This window comes from Salvelinus alpinus, chromosome 10 (genome assembly GCF_045679555.1).
Source record: "Salvelinus alpinus chromosome 10, SLU_Salpinus.1, whole genome shotgun sequence".
In the NCBI taxonomy this organism is placed as follows: domain Eukaryota; kingdom Metazoa; phylum Chordata; class Actinopteri; order Salmoniformes; family Salmonidae; genus Salvelinus; species Salvelinus alpinus.
This window is the reverse complement of record NC_092095.1, coordinates 65165320-65189693: the sequence shown is the minus strand read 5'-3', so window position 1 is coordinate 65189693 and position 24374 is coordinate 65165320. Positions and strand designations below refer to the sequence as shown.

Sequence of the window (24374 nt, the reverse complement as noted above, 5' to 3'; positions counted from 1 at the left end):
ACACACACACACACACACACACACACACACACACACACACACACACACACACACACACACACACACACACACACACACACACACACACTGCTTAGCATCATTCACTGTCTGGAAGTGGATGTGTGTGTGTGTGTGTGTGTGTGTGTGTGTGTGTGTGTGTGTGTGTGTGTGTGTGTGTGTGTGTGTGTGTGTGTGTGTGTGTGTGTGTGTGTGTGTGTGTGTGTGTGTGTGTGTGTGTGTGTGTGTGTGTGTGTGTGTGTGTGTGTGTGTGTGTGTGTGTGTGTGTAGTCTGGAATAATTCATGTGAATGAATGATTATATTAACAACTCTATATTACTCATAAAGACACTCATAAACTTAAACACACACACACAGCTTTGCATCCCTGGGGCTGTGCCAGTCTATCCCTGGGGCTGTGCCAGTCTATCCCTGGGGCTGTGCAAGTCTATCCCTGGGGCTGTGCAAGTCTATCCCTGGGCCTGTGCCAGTCTATCCCTGGGCCTGTGCCAGTCTATCCCTGGGGCTGTGCCAGTCTATCCCTTGGGCTGTGCCAGTCTATCCCTGGGGCTGTGCCAGTCTATCCCTTGGGCTGTGCCAGTCTATTCCTGGGGCTGTGCCAGTCTATCCCTTGGGCTGTGCCAGTCTATCCCTGGGGCTGTGCCAGTCTATCCCTGGGGCTGTGCCAGTCTATCCCTGGGGCTGTGCAAGTCTATCCCTTGGGCTGTGCCAGTCTATCCCTTGGGCTGTGCCAGTCTAACCCTGGGGCTGTGCCAGTCTATCCATTGGGCTGTGCCAGTCTATCCCTGGGGCTGTGCCAGTCTATCCCTGGGGCTGTGCCAGTCTATCCCTGGGCCTGTGCCAGTCTATCCCTGGGGCTGTGCCAGTCTATCCCTTGGGCTCATATACCTCATATATTAGCCCTCATATCCTAGTGCAGAAGCACACTCCCTTCTAACAACTGTCAGAGCCTCCTGTAACACAACAGAGACTCACAAAGCCAATTGTTTTCCTCCTGTGTGAGTGTCTGGTTCAGACTTCCACGACCATATTTGGCTGTACTCTGGGCTTGTATAATGTGCTGTAGTTTTATGAAGTGTAGATGTAATGCTGCTACTTTACCCCGGTGTTAAATCAGGGCACTGTCGGTGCCAAAAGGACCTTTCTACTGCCTGCACTGTGCCGGGATTAATGTACTCTCCACCGCTGAGCCACTCTCACCTCCTTTAGAATCTAAATGTAAAGGCCCTTCATCTATCAAGCCCCCGGCAGCTTCAAAATACCCTGCTCTTTGTGCAGAGAATGTAGCAGTCAGCCAGGCTGTATGTAGCTACAGTAGAAGTCAGCCAGGCTGTGTGTAACTACAGTAGAAGTCAACCAGGTTGTGTGTAGCTACAGTAGAAGTCAGCCAGGCTGTGTGTAACTAGAGTAGAAGTCAGCCACGCTGTGTGTAACTACAGTAGAAGTCAACCAGGCTCTGTGTAGCTACAGTAGCAGTCAGCCAGGCTGTGTGTAACTAGAGTAGCAGTCAGCCAGGCTTTGTGTAGCTACAGTAGAAGTCAGCCAGGCTGTGTGTAGCTACAGTAAAAGTCAACCAGGCTGTGTGTAACTAGAGTAGAAGTCAGCCAGGCTGTGTGTAACTACAGTAGAAGTCAGCCAGGCTGTGTGTAGCTACAGTAGAAGTCAACCAGGCTGTGTGTAACTAGAGTAAAAGTCAGCCAGGCTGTGTGTAACTAGAGTAGCAGTCAGCCAGGCTGTGTGTAACTACAGTAGAAGTCAGCCAGGCTGTGTGTAGCTACAGCAGAAGTCAGCCAGGCTGTGTGTAACTACAGTAGAAGTCAGCCAGGCTGTGTGTAGCTACAGTAGAAGTCAGCCAGGCTGTGTGTAACTAGAGTAGAAGTCAGCCAGGCTGTGTGTAACTAGAGTAGAAGTCAGCCAGGCTGTGTGTAACTACAGTAGCAGTCAGCCAGGCTGTGTGTAACTACAGTAGAAGTCAGCCAGGCTGTGTGTAACTACAGTAGAAGTCAGCCAGGCTGTGTGTAACTACAGTAGAAGTCAGCCAGGCTGTGTGTAGCTAGAGTAGAAGTCAGCCAGGCTGTGTGTAACTAGAGTAGAAGTCAGCCAGGCTGTGTGTAACTAGAGTAGAAGTTAGCCAGGCTGTGTGTAACTAGAGTAGAAGTCAGCCAGGCTGTGTGTAGCTAGAGTAGAAGTCAGCCAGGCTGTGTGTAACTAGAGTAGAAGTCAGCCGGGCTGTGTGTAACTAGAGTAGCAGTCAGCCAGGCTGTGTGTAGCTACAGTAGAAGTCAGCCAGGCTGTGTGTAACTAGAGTAGAAGTCAGCCAGGCTGTGTGTAACTAGAGTAGAAGTCAGCCAGGCTGTGTGTAACTAGAGTAGAAGTCAGCCAGGCTGTGTGTAGCTAGAGTAGAAGTCAGCCAGGCTGTGTGTAACTACAGTAGAAGTCAGCCAGGTTGTGTGTAACTAGAGTAGAAGTCAGCCAGGTTGTGTGTAACTAGAGTAGAAGTCAGCCAGGCTGTGTGTAACTAGAGTAGAAGTCAGCCAGGCTGTGTGTAACTACAGTAGAAGTCAGCCAGGCTGTGTGTAACTACAGTAGAAGTCAACCAGGCTGTGTGTAGCTACAGTAGAAGTCAGCCAGGCTGTGTGTAGCTACAGTAGAAGTCAACCAGGCTGTGTGTAACTAGAGTAGCAGTCAGCCAGGCTGTGTGTAGCTACAGTAGAAGTCAGCCAGGCTGTGTGTAACTAGAGTAGCAGTCAGCCAGGCTGTGTGTAGCTAGAGTAGAAGTCAGCCAAGCTGTGTGTAGCTACAGTAGAAGTCAGCCAGGCTGTGTGTAGCTACAGTAGAAGTCAGTCAGGCTATGTGTAACTACAGTAGAAGTCAGCCAGGCTGTGTGTAACTAGAGTAGCAGTCAGCCAGGCTGTGTGTAGCTACAGTGGAAGTCAACCAGGCTGTGTGTAACTAGAGTAGCAGTCAGCCAGGCTGTGTGTAGCTACAGTAGAAGTCAGCCAGGCTGTGTGTAACTAGAGTAGAAGTCCGCCAGGCTGTGTGTAGCTACAGTAGAAGTCAGCCAGGCTGTGTGTAGCTACAGTAGAAGTCAGGCAGGCTGTGTGTAACTAGAGTAGCAGTCAGCCAGGCTGTGTGTAGCTACAGTGGAAGTCAGCCAGGCTGTGTGTAGCTTCAGTAGAAGTCAGCCAGCCTGTGTGTAACTAGAGTAGCAGTCAGCCAGGCTGTGTGTAGCTACAGTAGAAGTCAGCCAGGCTGTGTGTAGCTACAGTAGAAGTCAGTCAGGCTATGTGTAGCTACAGTAGAAGTCAGCCAGGCTGTGTGTAACTAGAGTAGCAGTCAGCCAGGCTGTGTGTAGCTACAGTGGAAGTCAACCAGGCTGTGTGTAACTAGAGTAGCAGTCAGCCAGGCTGTGTGTAGCTACAGTAGAAGTCAGCCAGGCTGTGTGTAACTAGAGTAGAAGTCCGCCAGGCTGTGTGTAGCTACAGTGGAAGTCAGCCAGGCTGTGTGTAGCTACAGTAGAAGTCAGCCAGCCTGTGTGTAACTAGAGTAGCAGTCAGCCAGGCTGTGTGTAGCTACAGTAGAAGTCAGCCAGGCTGTGTGTAGCTACAGTAGAAGTCAGTCAGGCTATGTGTAGCTACAGTAGAAGTCAGCCAGGCTGTGTGTAACTAGAGTAGCAGTCAGCCAGGCTGTGTGTAGCTACAGTGGAAGTCAACCAGGCTGTGTGTAACTAGAGTAGCAGTCAGCCAGGCTGTGTGTAGCTACAGTAGAAGTCAGCCAGGCTGTGTGTAACTAGAGTAGAAGTCCGCCAGGCTGTGTGTATCTACAGTAGAAGTCAGCCAGGCTGTGTGTAGCTACAGTGGAAGTCAGCCAGGCTGTGTGTAGCTACAGTAGAAGTCAGCCAGCCTGTGTGTAACTAGAGTAGAAGTCAACCAGGCTGTGTGTAACTACAGTAGAAGTCAGCCAGGCTGTGTGTAGCTAGAGTAGAAGTCAGCCAGGCTGTGTGTAGCTAGAGTAGAAGTCAGCCAGGCTGTGTGTAACTACAGTAGAAGTCAGCCAGGCTGTGTGTAACTACAGTAGAAGTCAGCCAGGCTGTGTGTAGCTAGAGTAGAAGTCAGCCAGGCTGTGTGTAACTACAGTAGAAGGCAGCCAGGCTGTGTGTAGCTAGAGTAGAAGTCAGCCAGGCTGTGTGTAACTACAGTAGAAGTCAGCCAGGCTGTGTGTAACTACAGTAGAAGTCAACCAGGCTGTGTATAGCTACAGTAGAAGTCAGTTAGGCTGTGTGTAACTAGAGTAGAGGTCAGCCAGGCTGTGTGTAGCTACAGTAGAAGTCAGCCAGGCTGTGTGTAACTAGAGTAGAAGTCAGCCAGGCTGTGTGTAACTAGAGTAGAAGTCAGCCAGGCTGTGTGTAACTTGAGTAGAAGTCAGCCAGGCTGTGTGTAACTACAGTAGAAGTCAGCCAGGCTGTGTGTAGCTACAGCAGAAGTCAGCCAGGCTGTGTGTAACTACAGTAGAAGTCAGCCAGGCTGTGTGTAACTAGAGTAGAAGTCAACCAGGCTGTGAGTAGCTACAGTAGAAGTCAGCCAGGCTGTGTGTAACTAGAGTAGAAGTCAGCCAGGCTGTGTGTAGCTACAGTAGAAGTCAGCCAGGCTGTGTGTAACTAGAGTAGAAGTCAGCCAGGCTGTGTGTAACTAGAGTAGAAGTCAGCCAGGCTGTGTGTAACTTGAGTAGAAGTCAGCCAGGCTGTGTGTAACTAGAGTAGCAGTCAGCCAGGCTGTGTGTAACTACAGTAGCAGTCAGCCAGGCTGTGTGTAACTACAGTAGAAGTCAGCCAGGCTGTGTGTAACTACAGTAGAAGTCAGCCAGGCTGTGTGTAACTACAGTAGAAGTCAGCCAGGCTGTGTGTAGCTAGAGTAGAAGTCAGCCAGGCTGTGTGTAACTAGAGTAGAAGTCAGCCAGGCTGTGTGTAACTAGAGTAGAAGTCAGCCAGGCTGTGTGTAACTAGAGTAGAAGTCAGCCAGGCTGTGTGTAGCTAGAGTAGAAGTCAGCCAGGCTGTGTGTAACTAGAGTAGAAGTCAGCCAGGCTGTGTGTAACTAGAGTAGCAGTCAGCCAGGCTGTGTGTAGCTACAGTAGAAGTCAGCCAGGCTGTGTGTAACTAGAGTAGAAGTCAGCCAGGCTGTGTGTAACTAGAGTAGAAGTCAGCCAGGCTGTGTGTAACTAGAGTAGAAGTCAGCCAGGCTGTGTGTAGCTAGAGTAGAAGTCAGCCAGGCTGTGTGTAACTACAGTAGAAGTCAACCAGGCTGTGTGTAACTAGAGTAGAAGTCAGCCAGGTTGTGTGTAACTAGAGTAGAAGTCAGCCAGGCTGTGTGTAACTAGAGTAGAAGTCAGCCAGGCTGTGTGTAACTACAGTAGAAGTCAGCCAGGCTGTGTGTAACTACAGTAGAAGTCAACCAGGCTGTGTGTAGCTACAGTAGAAGTCAGCCAGGCTGTGTGTAGCTACAGTAGAAGTCAACCAGGCTGTGTGTAACTAGAGTAGCAGTCAGCCAGGCTGTGTGTAGCTACAGTAGAAGTCAGCCAGGCTGTGTGTAACTAGAGTAGCAGTCAGCCAGGCTGTGTGTAGCTAGAGTAGAAGTCAGCCAGGCTGTGTGTAGCTACAGTAGAAGTCAGCCAGGCTGTGTGTAGCTACAGTAGAAGTCAGTCAGGCTATGTGTAACTACAGTAGAAGTCAGCCAGGCTGTGTGTAACTAGAGTAGCAGTCAGCCAGGCTGTGTGTAGCTACAGTGGAAGTCAACCAGGCTGTGTGTAACTAGAGTAGCAGTCAGCCAGGCTGTGTGTAGCTACAGTAGAAGTCAGCCAGGCTGTGTGTAACTAGAGTAGAAGTCCGCCAGGCTGTGTGTAGCTACAGTAGAAGTCAGCCAGGCTGTGTGTAGCTACATTAGAAGTCAGGCAGGCTGTGTGTAACTAGAGTAGCGCTCAGCCAGGCTGTGTGTAGCTACAGTGGAAGTCAGCCAGGCTGTGTGTAGCTACAGTAGAAGTCAGCCAGCCTGTGTGTAACTATAGTAGCAGTCAGCCAGGCTGTGTGTAGCTACAGTAGAAGTCAGCCAGGCTGTGTGTAGCTACAGTAAAAGTCAGTCAGGCTATGTGTAGCTACAGTAGAAGTCAGCCAGGCTGTGTGTAACTAGAGTAGCAGTCAGCCAGGCTGTGTGTAGCTACAGTGGAAGTCAACCAGGCTGTTTGTAACTAGAGTAGCAGTCAGCCAGGCTGTGTGTAGCTACAGTAGAAGTCAGCCAGGCTGTGTGTAACTAGAGTAGAAGTCCGCCAGGCTGTGTGTATCTACAGTAGAAGTCAGCCAGGCTGTGTGTAGCTACAGTGGAGGTCAGCCAGGCTGTGTGTAGCTACAGTAGAAGTCAGCCAGCCTGTGTGTAACTAGAGTAGAAGTCAACCAGGCTGTGTGTAACTACAGTAGAAGTCAGCCAGGCTGTGTGTAGCTAGAGTAGAAGTCAGCCAGGCTGTGTGTAGCTAGAGTAGAAGTCAGCCAGGCTGTGTGTAACTACAGTAGAAGTCAGCCAGGCTGTGTGTAACTACAGTAGAAGTCAGCCAGGCTGTGTGTAGCTAGAGTAGAAGTCAGCCAGGCTGTGTGTAACTACAGTAGAAGGCAGCCAGGCTGTGTGTAGCTAGAGTAGAAGTCAGCCAGGCTGTGTGTAACTACAGTAGAAGTCAGCCAGGCTGTGTGTAACTACAGTAGAAGTCAACCAGGCTGTGTGTAGCTACAGTAGAAGTCAGTCAGGCTGTGTGTAACTAGAGTAGAAGTCAGTCAGGCCGTGTGTAACTAGAGTAGCAGTCAGCCAGGCTGTGTGTAGCTACAGTAGAAGTCAGCCAGGCTGTGTGTAACTAGAGTAGCAGTCAGCCAGGCTGTGTGTAACTAGAGTAGCAGTCAGCCAGGCTGTGCGTAACTAGAGTAGCAGTCAGCCAGGCTGTGTGTAACTACAGTAGAATTCAACCAGGCTGTGTGTAGCTACAGTAGAAGTCAGCCAGGCTGTGTGTAGCTACAGTAGAAGTCAGCCAGGCTGTGTGTAGCTACAGTAGAAGTCAGTCAGGCTATGTGTAACTAGAGTAGCAGTCAGCCAGGCTGTGTGTAGCTACAGTGGAAGTCAACCAGGCTGTGTGTAACTAGAGTAGCAGTCAGCCAGGCTGTGTGTAGCTACAGTAGAAGTCAGCCAGGCTGTGTGTAACTAGAGTAGAAGTCCGCCAGGCTGTGTGTAGCTACAGTAGAAGTCAGCCAGGCTGTGTGTAGCTACATTAGAAGTCAGGCAGGCTGTGTGTAACTAGAGTAGCAGTCAGCCAGGCTGTGTGTAGCTACAGTGGAAGTCAGCCAGGCTGTGTGTAGCTACAGTAGAAGTCAGCCAGCCTGTGTGTAACTAGAGTAGCAGTCAGCCAGGCTGTGTGTAGCTACAGTAGAAGTCAGCCAGGCTGTGTGTAGCTACAGTAAAAGTCAGTCAGGCTATGTGTAGCTACAGTAGAAGTCAGCCAGGCTGTGTGTAACTAGAGTAGCAGTCAGCCAGGCTGTGTGTAGCTACAGTGGAAGTCAACCAGGCTGTTTGTAACTAGAGTAGCAGTCAGCCAGGCTGTGTGTAGCTACAGTAGAAGTCAGCCAGGCTGTGTGTAACTAGAGTAGAAGTCCGCCAGGCTGTGTGTATCTACAGTAGAAGTCAGCCAGGCTGTGTGTAGCTACAGTGGAAGTCAGCCAGGCTGTGTGTAGCTACAGTAGAAGTCAGCCAGCCTGTGTGTAACTAGAGTAGAAGTCAACCAGGCTGTGTGTAACTACAGTAGAAGTCAGCCAGGCTGTGTGTAGCTAGAGTAGAAGTCAGCCAGGCTGTGTGTAGCTAGAGTAGAAGTCAGCCAGGCTGTGTGTAACTACAGTAGAAGTCAGCCAGGCTGTGTGTAACTACAGTAGAAGTCAGCCAGGCTGTGTGTAGCTAGAGTAGAAGTCAGCCAGGCTGTGTGTAACTACAGTAGAAGGCAGCCAGGCTGTGTGTAGCTAGAGTAGAAGTCAGCCAGGCTGTGTGTAACTAGAGTAGAAGTCAGCCAGGCTGTGTGTAACTACAGTAGAAGTCAACCAGGCTGTGTGTAGCTACAGTAGAAGTCAGTCAGGCTGTGTGTAACTAGAGTAGAAGTCAGTCAGGCCGTGTGTAACTAGAGTAGCAGTCAGCCAGGCTGTGTGTAGCTACAGTAGAAGTCAGCCAGGCTGTGTGTAACTAGAGTAGCAGTCAGCCAGGCTGTGCGTAACTAGAGTAGCAGTCAGCCAGGCTGTGTGTAACTACAGTAGAATTCAACCAGGCTGTGTGTAGCTACAGTAGAAGTCAGCCAGGCTGTGTGTAACTAGAGTAGCAGTCAGCCAGGCTGTGTGTAACTACAGTAGAAGTCAGCCAGGCTGTGTGTAGCTACAGTGGAAGTCAGCCAGGCTGTGTGTAGCTAGAGTAGAAGTCAACCAGGCTGTGTGTAACTAGAGTAGCAGTCAGCCAGGCTGTGTGTAACTACAGTAGAAGTCAACCAGGCTGTGTGTAGCTACAGTAGAAGTCAGCCAGGCTGTGTGTAACTAGAGTAGCAGTCAACCAGGCTGTGTGTAACTAGAGTAGCAGTTAGCCAGGCTGTGTGTAACTACAGTAGAAGTCAACCAGGCTGTGTGTAGCTACAGTAGAAGTCAGCCAGGCTGTGTGTAACTAGAGTAGCAGTCAGCCAGGCTGTGTGTAACTACAGTAGAAGTCAGCCAGGCTGTGTGTAACTAGAGTAGCAGTCAGCCAGGCTGTGTGTAACTAGAGTAGAAGTCAGCCAGGCTGTGTGTAACTAGAGTAGAAGTCAGCCAGGCTGTGTGTAACTAGAGTAGCAGTCAGCCAGGCTGTGTGTAGCTACAGTAGAAGTCAGCCAGGCTGTGTATAACTAGAGAGAAGATAGAGGGAGGCTGTGTGTAGCTAGAGAGAAGATAGAGGGAAGCTGTGTGTAGCTAGAGAGAAGATAGAGGGAAGCTGTGTGTAGCTAGAGAGAAGATAGAGGGAAGCTATGTGTAACTAGAGAGAAGATAGAGGGAAGCTGTGTGTAACTAGAGAGAAGATAGAGGGAAGCTCTCTGTAACTAGAGAGAAGATAGAGGGAAGCTATGTGTAACTAGAGAGAAGATAGAGGGAAGCTATGTGTAACTAGAGAGAAGATAGAGGGAGAAATAATGGTGAATGGGTGTCTGTCAAAGGTGTCTGTGACACACACACACCCTGGCATTCACTACACTACACTACACTACACTACACTACACTACACTACACTACACTACACTACACTACACTGTCAACACCCATCATCATAACACTTTTATTCTCCTTCCACCTGTGTGCACTTGGCTGTTTGCTCTGTATACTCCCTCCCTCCGTCCACAGTGTTCTGTCAGATTCCCCCAGGCCTGAGTCCCTCTCTATCCCCACCAGGAGGCTCTGATTATGGCCAGCATGGAGCACCCCCACCTGGTCCGTCTCCTGGGGGTCTGCCTGAGCCCCACCACCCAGCTGGTCACCCAGCTCATGCCCCACGGCTGCCTCCTCGACTACGTCCACGAACACAAGGACAACATCGGCTCCCAGCTGCTGCTCAACTGGTGTGTCCAGATCGCCAAGGTAGGATGGCGCTGGGGCTGTCTTGAGGGAGGGTGTGTGTTTGTGAGCGTGTTTGCGTGTTTGGTCAGTGTTCAGCGCAATTCAGAGTCGACAGACGCAGAGATGTGACAGTCCATCGTCCCATTGTGACATAGCTACGTGGCTCTACCACCATCCGCGGGGAGGCACGACTCCATGTACACGTCCTCTATTCATTTCAATGTGTAACAGCTGGTAGAATAGCTTGAGCCGCACTGAGAATTGAAACAGTATGAAAGCCAACGGTCCAATGTTCTAGAACACAGCTGTGTGTTCAGCTACACATGTTGGTCTTTGATAGGCGTTTTACACTTGAGCTGAATTATCTTAAATCCTGTTACCATAGAACACCATGGTGATACCTGAGGAATGCTATCACTCCTGTTACCATAGAACACCATGGTGATACCTGAGGAATGCTATCACTCTACCACAATCAACCATTTCCCAACAATATCACCACTTCTTTACCAATAAGTGACAGAATCCAGAACCCCAATCTCTCCCTCCCTCCCTCCCTCCCTCCCTCCCTCCCTCCCTCCCTCCCTCCCTCCCTCCCTCCCTCCCTCCCTCCCTCCCTCCCTCCCTCCCTCCCTCCCTCTCCATCTCTCTCTCTCTCTCTCTCTCTTGCTCCCTCCCTCCCTCTCCCTCTCCGTCTCCCTCCCTCTCTCTCTCTGTCTCTCTCTGTTTCCGTCTCTCTCTCTCTCTCTCTCTCTATCTCTCTCTGACACTGTATCAGGTATGGTTTGAGTTCCCCTATTAGAGCAGCATTAGACAGGCTTTCACCACCTCGCCGCAAGCTTGCAGGTTGTCAGTGATTAGATGCCTGCAGGCTAACGTGCTGCTATCGCCGGCTAGCTCCCATTCCCTCCACTCCCTGTGATGGATGATTTAAATGAGCTTGAGGAACAGAGTACTTAAGCAGGTACTTATTGAAGTAATTGGATTCGATTTAACTTGTGGTGGGGAGAGCGGCTGGAGAGCTGGGTAAAGTGTGGGAAAGGGAGAGGGATATGGGGGTTGTAGGGTGGACAGGGAGGAGATTACCCTCACCATTATGGCATTCATTTGAATAGGGAGTACGGCATCCGTATTAGGATGAGGATAGAGGATGTCCTAATATGGATGATGGACTGACCATTCACCACTCAGCCACTCCCCATAGAAGTAGTGACGTAGAAGGAAGGGTCTGGTGAAGCGCAAGCTTGTATCAGACTCAAGGCTGTTCTGGCTGGAAGCATGTGATGGTTCTGACAGTGTGTGTTGGGTTTATTGGGTTGATCAGGTGAAATCCTTCACTGGAAAATGGTAATGATGTGAAGGTAGCCTGCTATTGTCACTGATTCTCTGATAGACTGTTTTAAATCAGACAATAAATCAATGAAGAAATCTGTAACACAAAGCATTGTATACCGCATCATTTACCCCCACATGTTGTGGCCAACAGTGGCTGAGAGAAAATGTAAGGAAATGTAAGGAAAAAATGTTAGCTGATCCTCCCACCCTCCTCTGGCTTGCCGTACATTATTCCAGAGTTGTTCATCAAGGTCAAACTGAAGTGATTAGAAATCTCATTGGCCACCTCTTCTTGACCTCAAGTACCTTCTGGATCCATCTCATTGGCCACCTCTTCTTGACCTCAAGTACCTTCTGGATCCATCTCATTGGCCACCTCTTCTTAACCTCAAGTACCTTCTGGATCCATCTCATTGGCCACCTCTTCTTGATCTCAAGTACCTTCTGGATCCATCTCATTGGCCACCTCTTCTTGATCTCAAGTACCTTCTGGATCCATCTCATTGGCCACCTCTTCTTGACCTCAAGTACCTTCTGGATCCATCTCATTGGCCACCTCTTCTTGATCTCAAGTACCTTCTGGATCCATCTCATTGGCCACCTCTTCTTAACCTCAAGTACCTTCTGGATCCATCTCATTGGCCACTTCTTCTTGATCTCAAGTACCTTCTGGATCCATCTCATTGGCCACCTCTTCTTGATCTCAAGTACCTTCTGGATCCATCTCATTGGCCACCTCTTCTTGACCTCAAGTACCTTCTGGATCCATCTCATTTGCCACCTCTTCTTGACCTCAAGTACCTTCTTGATCCATCTCATTGGCCAACTGTTTCTCTCCTCAGACATCCCAATCACACACACATGAACATACACACATATGAACATACACACACATGGACATACGCATGCATGCTCACACACACACACACATAGGCCCCACCCGACACACACACACACACACACACACACACACACACACACACACACACACACACACACACACACACACACACACACACACACACACACACACACACACACACACACACACACACACACACACACATACACACACACACACACACACACACATAGCCCCCCACCCGACACACACACACACACGCACGCACGCACGCACGCACGCACGCACGCACGCACACACACACACACACACACACACACACACACACACACACACACACACACACACACACACACACACACACACACACATATATACATCTGTGGACATGAGCAGACTCAGGTGGTTTTTCTCTCCTCCAGTCAGACACAACAGAGTGGATCATTGGTGCTGTAATGGTGGGGAACCCTGCAGCGAGAGAGAGAGAGAGAGAGAGAGAGAGAGAGATGGAGCTAGAGGGAGAGAGAGAGAGAGAGATAGAAAGAGAGACGGAGAGAGACGGAGAGAGAGGGAGAGGGAGAGAGAGAGAGAGAAAGAGAGAGAAAGAGAGAGGGAGAGCGAGAAAGACGGAGAGAGATGAAGAGAGAGGGAGAGAGAGACAGAGAGAGGGAGAAAGAGAGGGAGAAAGAGAGAGAGACAGAGAGAGACGGAGAGAGACGGAGAGAGAGAGAGAGAGAGAGAGAGAGAGAGAGAGAGAGAGAGAGAGAGAGAGAGAGAGAGAGAGAGAGAGAGAGAGAGAGAGAGAGAGAGAGAGAGAGAGAGAGAGAGAGAGAGAAAGAAAGAAAGAAAGAAAGCGAGAGAGAGAGAGACGGAGAGAGACGAAGAGAGAGGGAGAGAGAGACAGAGATGGAGAGAGAGGGAGAGAGAGAGAGGGAGAGAGAGAGAGAGACGGAGAGAGAGGGAGAGAGAGAGGGAGAGAGGGAGAGAGACGGAGAGAGACGGCGAGAGAGACCGAGAGAGAGGGAGAGAAGGAGAGAGAAAGAGAGACAGTGTATAGTAGCATATCATCCATGTTTACTTCCTCTAGTTAGCGTAGCAGCATGTCCTCCATGTTAACTTCCTCTAGTTAGCATAGTAGCATATCCTCCATGCTAACTTCCTCTACTTAGCATAGTAGCATATCCTCCATGCTAACTTCCTCTAGTTAGTGTAGCGGCATAGCTTCCATCTCCTGTCCACCACTTGATTTACTTTCATTATCAGCACATGCACATCCTCCCTCCTCCCTCCATCTCCTCCCTCCTTCCTCATCTCTCCTACCTCCTTCCTCCACCTCCTCCACCTCCTCCTTCCTTCCTCCTTCCTTCCTCATCTCTCCTCCCTCCACCTCCTCCCTCCTCCTTCCTCCCGCCACCTCCTCACTCCACCTCCTCACTCCTCCCTCCTCCCTCCGCTTCCTCCCCCTCCCTCCACCTCCTCACTGCTCCCTCTGCTTCCTCCCTCCTCCCTCCAACTCCTCTCTCCTCCCTCTACCTCCTCCATCCACCTCCTCCCTCCTTCATCATCTCTCCTCCCGCCACCTCCTCCCTCATCTCTCCTCCTTCCACCTCCACTTCCTCCCTCCTCCCTCCACTTCCTCATCTCTCCTCCCTCCACCTCCTCCCTCCTTCATTATCACTCCTCCCACCACCTCCTCCCTCCTTCCTCATATCTCCTCCCTCCACTTCCTCCTCCTTCCTCCTCTCTCCACCTCCTCCCTACTTCCTCATCACTCCTCCCGCTACCTCCTCCCTCCTCATCTCTCCTCCCTCCACTTCCTCCCTCCTTCCTCATCACTCCTCCCGCTACCTCCTCCCTCCTTCCTCATCTTTCCTCCCTCCACTTTCTCCCTCCTCCCGCCACCTCCTCCCTCCACCTCCTCACTCCTCCCTCCTCCCTCCGCTTCCTCCCTCCTCCCTCCACCTCCTCCCTCCTCCCTCCATCTCCTCTCTCCTCCCTCTACCTCCTCCATCCACTTTCTCCCTCTTTCCTCATCACTCCTCCCGCCACCTCCTCCCTCCTTCCTCATCCCTCCACCTACTCCCTCCTCCCTCCACTTCCTTCCTCCTCCCTCCTCCCTCCACATCCTCCCTTCTATCTCTTCCCTCCACCTCCTCCCTCCACCTCCTCCCTCCTCCCTCCACCTCCTCCTCTTTTTTGATTAGTCAGTCAAAAGTAAAGTACTGTATATGCTCCTGACTTTTTGCCAGTGTGTGTGTGTGTGTGTGTGTGTGTGTGTGTGTGTGTGTGTGTGTGTGGAGGGTGTGTGGAGGGTGTGTGTGTGTGTGTGTGTGTGTGTGTGTGTGTGTGTGTGTGTGTGTGTGTGTGTGTGTGTGTGTGTGTGTGTGTGTGTGTGTGTGTGTGTGTGTGTGTGTGTGTGTGTGTGTGTGTGTGTGTGTGTGTGTGTGTGTGTGTGTGTGTGTGTGTGTGTGTGTGTGTGTGTGTGTGTGTGTGTGTGTGTGTGTGTGTGTGTGTGGAGGGTGTGTGGAGGGTGTGTGTGTGTAGGATTTGCATAGTGCTGTTGGCCCCTCAGAGGGTTGGCTCCTCACTAACTCAGTGGTGGAAATCCAATCTGCTTGGGCTTACAGGCCCCTCGGTGTCATTCTCCACCTTCTCTCTCTCTTTCTCTCTGCTGAGCAAACACATCTCCTTCGGCCTCATTAGCACTGCCTTAAGTCCTTCCTCTCCTCCACCCATCCCTCCGTCCTCGCTTCTTCTCTAACCCTCATTCTTCATCTGATCTCTCTCTCTCGCACAGTCCTGGAATCCAAATGAGTACACATACACACACGCACATTAATATCCACACACATACATACACCCACCCAGCCACCCATCTGTGTCCACCGTGGGTTGCTGAGTTGGGATATGTAATTTTGCATTCTCTCTCTCTCTCTCTCTCTCTCTCTCTCTCTCTCTCTCTCTCTCTCTCTCTCTCTCTCTCTCTCTCTCTCTCTCTCTCTCTCTCTCTCTCTCTCTCTCTCTCTCTCTCTCTCTCTCTCTCTCTCTCTCTCTCTCTCTCTCTCTCTCTCTCTCTCTCTCTCTCTCTCTCTCTCTCTCTCTCTCTCTCTCCCTCTCCCTCTCCCTCTCCCTCTCCCTCTCCCTCTCCCTCTCTCTCTGTCTCTCTCTCTCTTTCTCTCTTTTCTCTCTCTCTCTCTCTTTTCTCTCTCGCTCTCTCTCTCTCTCTTTACCTCTCTCTCTCGCTCTCTCTCTATCTCTCTTTCCCTCTCTGTCTCTCTCTCTCTTAACCACTATAACTGTATATAGCATCATATGATATAGCATAATGACCACGTATCACCAAAACGATACTTGACATATTATGTGAATTTGAATAGGTGCACTTCATTGAGCTTGCCCACCGTGCTGAATAGGCAGAGTGGTCCCTTTCAGAACTATACCAATGGCCCTATAGGGTGCAAACCCTGCCTATCCCATATGCTTGGTGAGCTAAATCAAGTGCAACCGTTCACAAACAAGGCAACACATGGCCCTAGCCTCTGAAGAGTCCCCTCCTCCCCCCAGTCCAAACCCACTAAACTGAAGCAACCAGCTGTTGTTGTTCTAAAGCAGATTATCAACTCTGAATCTCACCAGGAACCTTATGGGGGAATTACATTACAGATAATGCAGTAACCAAACAACATTCCCTGCTATGCTTGGTGGCTGTACAGCTAACAGTACAGAAAATCCCCTTCATGGATGTGTTCCATCCTCATGTGTGTGTGTATGTGTGATACCCAGGGGTGTGTGTGTGTGTGTGTATGTGTGATACCCAGGGGTGTGTGTGTGTGTGTGTATGTGTGATACCCAGGGGTGTGTGTGTGTGTGTGTATGTGTGATACCCAGGGGTGTGTGTGTGTGTGTGTATGTGTGATACCCAGGGGTGTGTGTGTGTGTGTGTATGTGTGATACCCAGGGGTGTGTGTGTGTGTGTGTGTGTGTATGTGTGATACCCAGGGGTGTGTGTGTGTGTGTGTATGTGTGATACCCAGGGGTGTGTGTGTGTGTGCGTATGTGTGATACCCAGGGGTGTGTGTGTGTGTGTGTATGTGTGATACCCAGGGGTGTGTGTGTGTGTGTGTGTGTATGTGTGATACCCAGGGGTGTGTGTGTGTGTGTGTATGTGTGATACCCAGGGGTGTGTGTGTGTGTGTGTGTATGTGTGATACCCAGGGGTGTGTGTGTGTGTATGTGTGATACCCAGGGGTGTGTGTGTGTGTGTGTATGTGTGATACCCAGGGGTGTGTGTGTGTGTGTGTATGTGTGATACCCAGGGGGGTGTGTGTGTGTGTGTGTATGTGTGATACCCAGGGGTGTGTGTGTGTGTGTGTGTATGTGTGATACCCAGGGGTGTGTGTGAGTGTGTGTATGTGTGATACCCAGGGGTGTGTGTGTGTGTGTATGTGTGATACCCAGGGGTGTGTGTGTGTGTGTATGTGTGATACCCAGGGGTGTGTGTGTGTGTGTGTATGTGTGATACCCAGGGGTGTGTGTGTGTGTGTGTATGTGTGATACCCAGGGGTGTGTGTGTGTGTGTGTGTATGTGTGATACCCAGGGGTGTGTGTGTGTGTGTATATGTGTGATACCCAGGGGTGTGTGTGTGTGTGTGTGTGTATGTGTGATACCCAGGGGTGTGTGTGTGTATGTGTGATACCCAGGGGTGTGTGTGTGTGTGTGTATGTGTGATACCCAGGGGTGTGTGTGTGTGTGTGTATGTGTGATACCCAGGGGTGTGTGTGTGTATGTATATGTGTGATACCCAGGGGTGTGTGTGTGTGTGTGTGTGTATGTGTGATACCCAGGGGTGTGTGTGTGTGTGTGTATGTGTGATACCCAGGGGTGTGTGTGTGTGTGTGTATGTGTGATACCCAGGGGTGTGTGTGTGTGTGTGTATGTGTGATACCCAGGGGTGTGTGTGTGTATGTGTGATACCCAGGGGTGTGTGTGTGTGTGTGTATGTGTGATACCCAGGGGTGTGTGTGTGTGTGTGTATGTGTGATACCCAGGGGTGTGTGTGTGTGTGTGTATGTGTGATACCCAGGGGGGTGTGTGTGTGTGTGTATGTGTGATACCCAGGGGTGTGTGTGTGTGTGTGTATGTGTGATACCCAGGGGTGTGTGTGTGTGTGTGTATGTGTGATACCCAGGGGTGTGTGTGTGTGTGTGTATGTGTGATACCCAGGGGGGTGTGTGTGTGTGTGTGTATGTGTGATACCCAGGGGTGTGTGTGTGTGTGTGTGTATGTGTGATACCCAGGGGTGTGTGTGCGTGTGTGTATGTGTGATACCCAGGGGTGTGTGTGTGTGTGTATGTGTGATACCCAGGGGTGTGTGTGTGTGTATGTGTGATACCCAGGGGTGTGTGTGTGTGTGTGTATGTGTGATACCCAGGGGTGTGTGTGTGTGTGTGTATGTGTGATACCCAGGGGTGTGTGTGTGTGTGTGTGTATGTGTGATACCCAGGGGTGTGTGTGTGTGTGTGTATATGTGTGATACCCAGGGGTGTGTGTGTGTGTGTGTGTGTATGTGTGATACCCAGGGGTGTGTGTGTGTGTGTGTATGTGTGATACCCAGGGGTGTGTGTGTGTGTGTGTATGTGTGATACCCAGGGGTGTGTGTGTGTGTGTGTATGTGTGATACCCAGGGGTGTGTGTGTGTATGTATATGTGTGATACCCAGGGGTGTGTGTGTGTGTGTGTGTGTGTATGTGTGATACCCAGGGGTGTGTGTGTGTGTGTGTATGTGTGATACCCAGGGGTGTGTGTGTGTGTGTGTATGTGTGATACCCAGGGGTGTGTGTGTGTGTGTGTATGTGTGATACCCAGGGGTGTGTGTGTGTATGTGTGATACCCAGGGGTGTGTGTGTGTGTGTGTATGTGTGATACCCAGGGGTGTGTGTGTGTGTGTGTATGTGTGATACCCAGGGGTGTGTGTGTGTGTGTGTATGTGTGATACCCAGGGGGGTGTGTGTGTGTGTGTATGTGTGATACCCAGGGGTGTGTGTGTGTGTGTGTATGTGTGATACCCAGGGGTGTGTGTGTGTGTGTGTATGTGTGATACCCAGGGGTGTGTGTGTGTGTGTGTATGTGTGATACCCAGGGGGGTGTGTGTGTGTGTGTGTGTGTGTGTATGTGTGATACCCAGGGGGGGGGTGTGTGTGTGTATGTGTGATACCCAGGGGGGTGTGTGTGTGTATGTGTGATACCCAGGGGTGTGTGTGTGTGTGTGTATGTGTGATACCCAGGGGTGTGTGTGTGTGTGTGTATGTGTGATACCCAGGGGTGTGTGTGTGTGTGTGTGTGTGTGTATGTGTGATACCCAGGTGTGTGTGTGTGTGTGTGTGTGTGTGTGTGTGTGTGTGTGTGTGTGTGTGTGTGTGTGTGTGTGTGTGTGTGTGTGTGTGTGTGTGTGTGTGTGTGTGTGTGTGTGTGTGTGTGTGTGTGTGTGTGTGTGATACCCAGGGTGTGTGTGTGATACCCAGGGGGGTGGGGAGGGTGTGATATCCAGGGGTGTGTGTGATACCCAGGGGTATGTGTGTGATACCCAATGGTGTGTGATTGCTGACACCACAGAATGATAGAGCGTCTCTTCATCTCAGAGGGGGGGGGGGGGGGGTACATTGATAAGCCCAGGATCTGTCTAATTATACTGTAGGATCAACCGGCCTAATGGATGCGTGAGGCAGGGATTTCCACTGGCACAGCCAAGGATTCAGAGGTGGGATTGAATCACCTCTTCTCCAAAGTCCATTTCAAGAGAATATACCAGCTCGAGTGCAGATGTATGTGTGCATGAAGATAAATGTAAAGCTACAGGAAATATAGGAAATTGAAGACGCTGCGGTTTCAGGTTTTGTCGACTGCACCAGAAGAGCCTCGGGGGTCGTGAAGGCTTCATTAACATGTGATTATGTTTCACTGGATGTGGTGGGAATGGGTCCGTGTTGTTGAGTTGAACAACCTGTTGGACTGTTTCCCTGTAGTGTAGAAGAGATATGATAGTATTATTTCTTAGTACTACTGAATACTAAATACTGTAGTCAAACCTCTTACTCTCTTCCCACTAGAGAATAATGATGAGTCGATAACAGTGGATCAATTAGTAGCCCTTAGAGCCGGTTGGAGGACTGAGATGCTTGCCCTTAGCAGCCATAATGATGGGCTTACAGACAGCCCAGCTGGCTCCACGCACAACAGGTGAGAGGGAAGACAGGGTACATGAAGACATCGTGTACAATGAAGATGGAAATGAAACCTGAGGAAGACTGTCATTATTTTCCATGTTGGATTTGTTAGAGATGTTAAGTAACGGGTGACAGGCATGGTGGTGACACAGAGCATCTTTGTTGGAATGATACACACACACACACACACACACACACACACACACACACACACACACACACACACACACACACACACACACACACACACACACACACACACACACACACACACACACACACACACACACACACACACACACACACACACACACACACACACACACACACAGACACAGACACAGACACAGACACAGACACATACACATACACATACACAGACACACACACACACACACAGTTACAGATCATGTGCAATGGGAGGTCAAAATGATGTTATTTTCAAGTTGTAAACTGGTGTTGTAGAGACATCCAGCATACAGCCTACCTGACCAATCAGCATACAGCCTACCTGACCAATCAGCATACAGCCTATCTGACCAATCAGCATACAACCTACCTGACCAATCAGCATACAACCTACCTGACCAATCAGCATACAACCTACCTGACCAATCAGTGTACAGCCTTCATGACCAATCAGCATACAACCTACCTGACCAATCAGTGTACAGCCTACATGACCAATCAGCATACAACCTACCTGACCAATCAGCACACAGCCTACCTGACCAATCAGCATACAGCCTACCTGACCAATCAGCGTACAACCTGCCTGACCAATCAGTGTACAGCCTACCTGACCAATCAGCATACAACGTACCTGAACATTCAGCATACAACCTACCTGACCAATCAGCATACAACCTACCTGACCAATCAGGGTACAGCCTACCTGACCAATCAGTGTACAGCCTACCTGACCAATCAGCATACAACGTACCTGAACAATCAGCATACAACCTACCTGACCAATCAGCATACAACCTACCTGACCAATCGGGGTACAGCCTACCTGACCAATCAGTGTACAGCCTACCTGACCAATCAGTGTACAACCTACCTGACCAATCAGAGTACAACCTACCTGACCAATCAGCATACAATCTACCTGACCAATCAGTATACAACCTACCTGACCAATCAGAGTACAACCTATCTGACCAATCAGAGTACAACCTACCTGACCAATCAGTATACAACCTACCTGACCAATCAGAGTACAACCTACCTGACCAATCAGCATACAGCCTACCTGACCAATCAGCATACAACCTACCTGACCAATCAGCATACAGCCTACCTGACCAATCAGCATACAGCCTACCTGACCAATCAGCATACAGCCTACCTGACCAATCAGCGTACAACCTACCTGACCAATCAGTGTACAGTCTACCTGACCAATCAGCATACAACGTACCTGAACAATCAGCATACAACCTACCTGACCAATCAGCATACAACCTACCTGAACATTCAGCATACAACCTACCTGACCAATCAGCATACAACCTACCTGACCAATCAGGGTACAGCCTACCTGACCAATCAGTGTACAGCCTACCTGACCAATCAGCATACAACGTACCTGAACAATCAGCATACAACCTACCTGACCAATCAGCATACAACCTACCTGACCAATCAGGGTACAGCCTACCTGACCAATCAGTGTACAGCCTACCTGACCAATCAGTGTACAACCTACCTGACCAATCAGAGTACAACCTACCTGACCAATCAGCATACAATCTACCTGACCAATCAGTATACAACCTACCTGACCAATCAGAGTACAACCTATCTGACCAATCAGAGTACAACCTACCTGACCAATCAGTATACAACCTACCTGACCAATCAGAGTACAACCTACCTGACCAATCAGCATACAGCCTACCTGACCAATCAGCATACAGCCTACCTGACCAATCAGTGTACAACCTACCTGACCAATCAGAGTACAACCTACCTGACCAATCAGCATACAATCTACCTGACCAATCAGTATACAACCTACCTGACCAATCAGAGTACAACCTATCTGACCAATCAGAGTACAACCTACCTGACCAATCAGCATACAACCTACCTGACCAATCAGTGTACAGCCTACATGAACAATCAGCATACAACCTACCTGACCAATCAGCACACAGCCTACCTGACCAATCAGCATACAGCCTACCTGACCAATCAGCGTACAACCTACCTGACCAATCAGTATACAACCTACCTGACCAATCAGTATACAACCTACCTGACCAATCAGAGTACAACCTACCTGACCAATCAGCATACAACCTACCTGACCAATCAGAGTACAACCTACCTGACTAATCAGTATACAACCTACCTGACCAATCAGTATACAACCTACCTGACCAATCAGAGTACAACCTACCTGACCATGTAAACCTACCTGACCAATCAGAGTACAGCCTACCTGACCAATCAGAGTACAGCCTACCTGACCAATCAGAGTACAACCTACCTGACCAATCAGCGTACAACCTACCTGACCATGTAAACCTACCTGACCAATCAGAGTACAGCCTACCTGACCAATCAGCGTACAACCTACCTGACCATGTAAACCTACCTGACCAATCAGAGTACAACCTACCTGACCAATCAGCGTACAACCTACCTGACCATGTAAACCTACCTGACCAATCAGAGTACAACCTACCTGGCCAATCAGCGTACAACCTACCTGACCATGTAAACCTACCTGACCAATCAGCGTACAACCTACCTGACCATGTAAACCTACCTGACAAATCAGAGTACAACCTACCTGACCAATCAGCGTACAACCTACCTGACCATGTAAACCTACCTGACCAATCAGAGTACAGCCTACCTGACTTTACGTCACAAAAGACTGAATAACGTCACTGCAACCAGTTTTGCCCTCCCACGTATTGTTTTGTGATGACAGAGGAGCAATAAATATGTTATCAGAAAATATCTCCCACCTTACAGCACATATACCCTCAGAACCGCCAATGTTTTCATACCACAATTCATTTAGTGGAAATCAGACATCACTCTAATCTCTCCCCAAAACGCTGGTGAATTATTGACATTTGCTCATGTAAATTCTGCAAAGGTAATGTTTTATTGCCTTGGTGCGGTGACATTTGTGAGGATCCACCCTGGGGGGTTCTGAGTCTAATCTACCTTGGGATGTGTTGTCGCTGGGGTTAAACCAGGAAACTATCATTACATACACCAGCCGTGGCAGTCAAATGTCAGACTGATGAAGAGCCTGGTCTCCTAGTCGATCGTTCACACACACATACACACACACACTTGTACGCATGCACACACGCGCACACACACACACACACACTGCTGCCGGGAGATGTCCCACAGTGAGAAAAGACACCTTTGAGGGAGATGGATGAAGACACTTCCACTAACTGTAGTTACAGAGTGACTGAGTGGAGGGGAAGTGGGCCCTTCACCAGGTCGTTGACACTGAGATGGACCATATTTCCCTGTAGATGTTGAATGCATCAGTTCAGAGGTCAGTCTAGTGCAGAAATGAGTCGCAGTTTGGGGATTGGAAATTCATGTACTTAGAAGGATTGCTGTTGGTTAACGGAATGATCACAACATTGTCAAGAATCTGCATGAGGCTTGAATATCTCAGAGGTCCAGATGCCTTAACACTTGAAAGCACTGTCTCCACCACACCACCCAGCTGCATAATGCCTGACAACAACAAGTATATCTTGCCAGCTGCTTGGCTTTTTCAGAAACACACACACACACACTCACGCACGCACGCACGCACACACACACACACACACACAGACACACACACACACACACACACACACACACACACACACACACACACACACACACACACACACACACACACACACACACACACACACACACACACACACACACACACACACAATACATGACAAATGGGGTGCTGGTTCTACCTGAGCAGGCCCATTGTGGCCTTATCAGGGTCTACACAGCGCTCATCACGCTGCCCGCCCCACAAGGCTGCCATTGTTTTCTGTTCACCACCCCGCTCACCACATGGTGGTGGGCCTGCCTTATCTGTCCCTGTGGAAACAGGCTTTCTGTCCACTTGCATGCTGACGGTTCCCACAAGCTTTGTTACTCAGTTTTAATTTCTCCTAGAACGTGTGGCTGAAGGAGTAGCACCTACCTCAGTAGTAGCAACTTACCTCAATAGTAGCACCTTACCTCAATAGTAGCACCTTACCTCAGTAGTAGCACCTTACCTCAATAGTAGCACCTTACCTCAATAGTAGCACGTTACCTCAGTAGTAGCACCTTACCTCAGTAGTAGCACCTTACCTCAGTAGTAGCACCTTACTTCAGTAGTAGCACCTTACCTCAGTAGTAGCACCTTACCTCAGTAAAAGCACCTTACCTCAATAGTAGCACCTTACCTCAATAGTAGCACCTTACCTTAGGAGCAGTACTTATCTCAGTAGTAGCACCTTACCTCAGTAGTAGCACCTTACCTCAATAGTAGCACCTTACCTCAGTAGTAGCACCTTACCTCAATAGTAGCACCTTACCTTAGGAGCAGTACTTATCTCAGTAGTAGCACCTTATCTCAGTAGTAGCACCTTACCTTAGGAGAAGTACTTATCTCAGCAGTAGCACCTTACCTCAATATTAGCACCTTACCTCAGTAGTAGCACCTTACCTCAATAGTAGCACCTTACCTCAGTAGTAGCACCTTACCTCAGTAGTAGCACCATACCTCAGTAGTAGCACCATACCTCAGTAGTAGCACCTTACCTCAGGAGTAGCACCTTACCTCAGTAGTAGCACCTTACCTCAGTAGTAGCACCTTACCTCAATAGTAGCACCTTACCTCAGTAGTAGCACCTTAACTCAATAGTAGCACCTTACCTCAGTAGTAGCACCATACCTCAGTAGTAACACCTTACCTCAGAGGTAGCACCTTACCTCAGTAGTAGCACCATACCTCAGAGGTAGCACCTTACCTCAGTAGTAGCACCATACCTCAGTAGTAGCACCTTACGTCAGTAGTAGCACCTTACCTCAATCGTAGCTCCTTACCTCAATAGTAGCACCTTACCTCAGTAGTAGCACCTTACCTCAGTAGTAGCACCTTACCTCAGAGGTAGCACCTTACCTCAGTAGTAGCACCATACCTCAGTAGTAGCACCTTACGTCAGTAGTAGCACCTTACCTCAATCGTAGCTCCTTACCTCAATAGTAGCACCTTACCTCAGTTGTAGCACCTTACCTCGGGAGTAGC

At 49.6% G+C, this 24374-nt stretch overlaps 1 protein-coding gene across 1 annotated transcript in view; it reads left to right on the top strand.

Annotated features, from left to right (window-relative positions):
* LOC139532648 (receptor tyrosine-protein kinase erbB-4-like) overlaps positions 1 to 24374 on the top strand; it is a 686205-nt gene that overhangs the window by 608807 nt on the left and 53024 nt on the right. The window contains exon 20 of the mRNA XM_071330551.1: positions 9493 to 9678. Within this exon, the coding sequence (XP_071186652.1) occupies positions 9493 to 9678 (186 nt within the window). The remainder of the gene's footprint in view (positions 1 to 9492; positions 9679 to 24374) is intronic.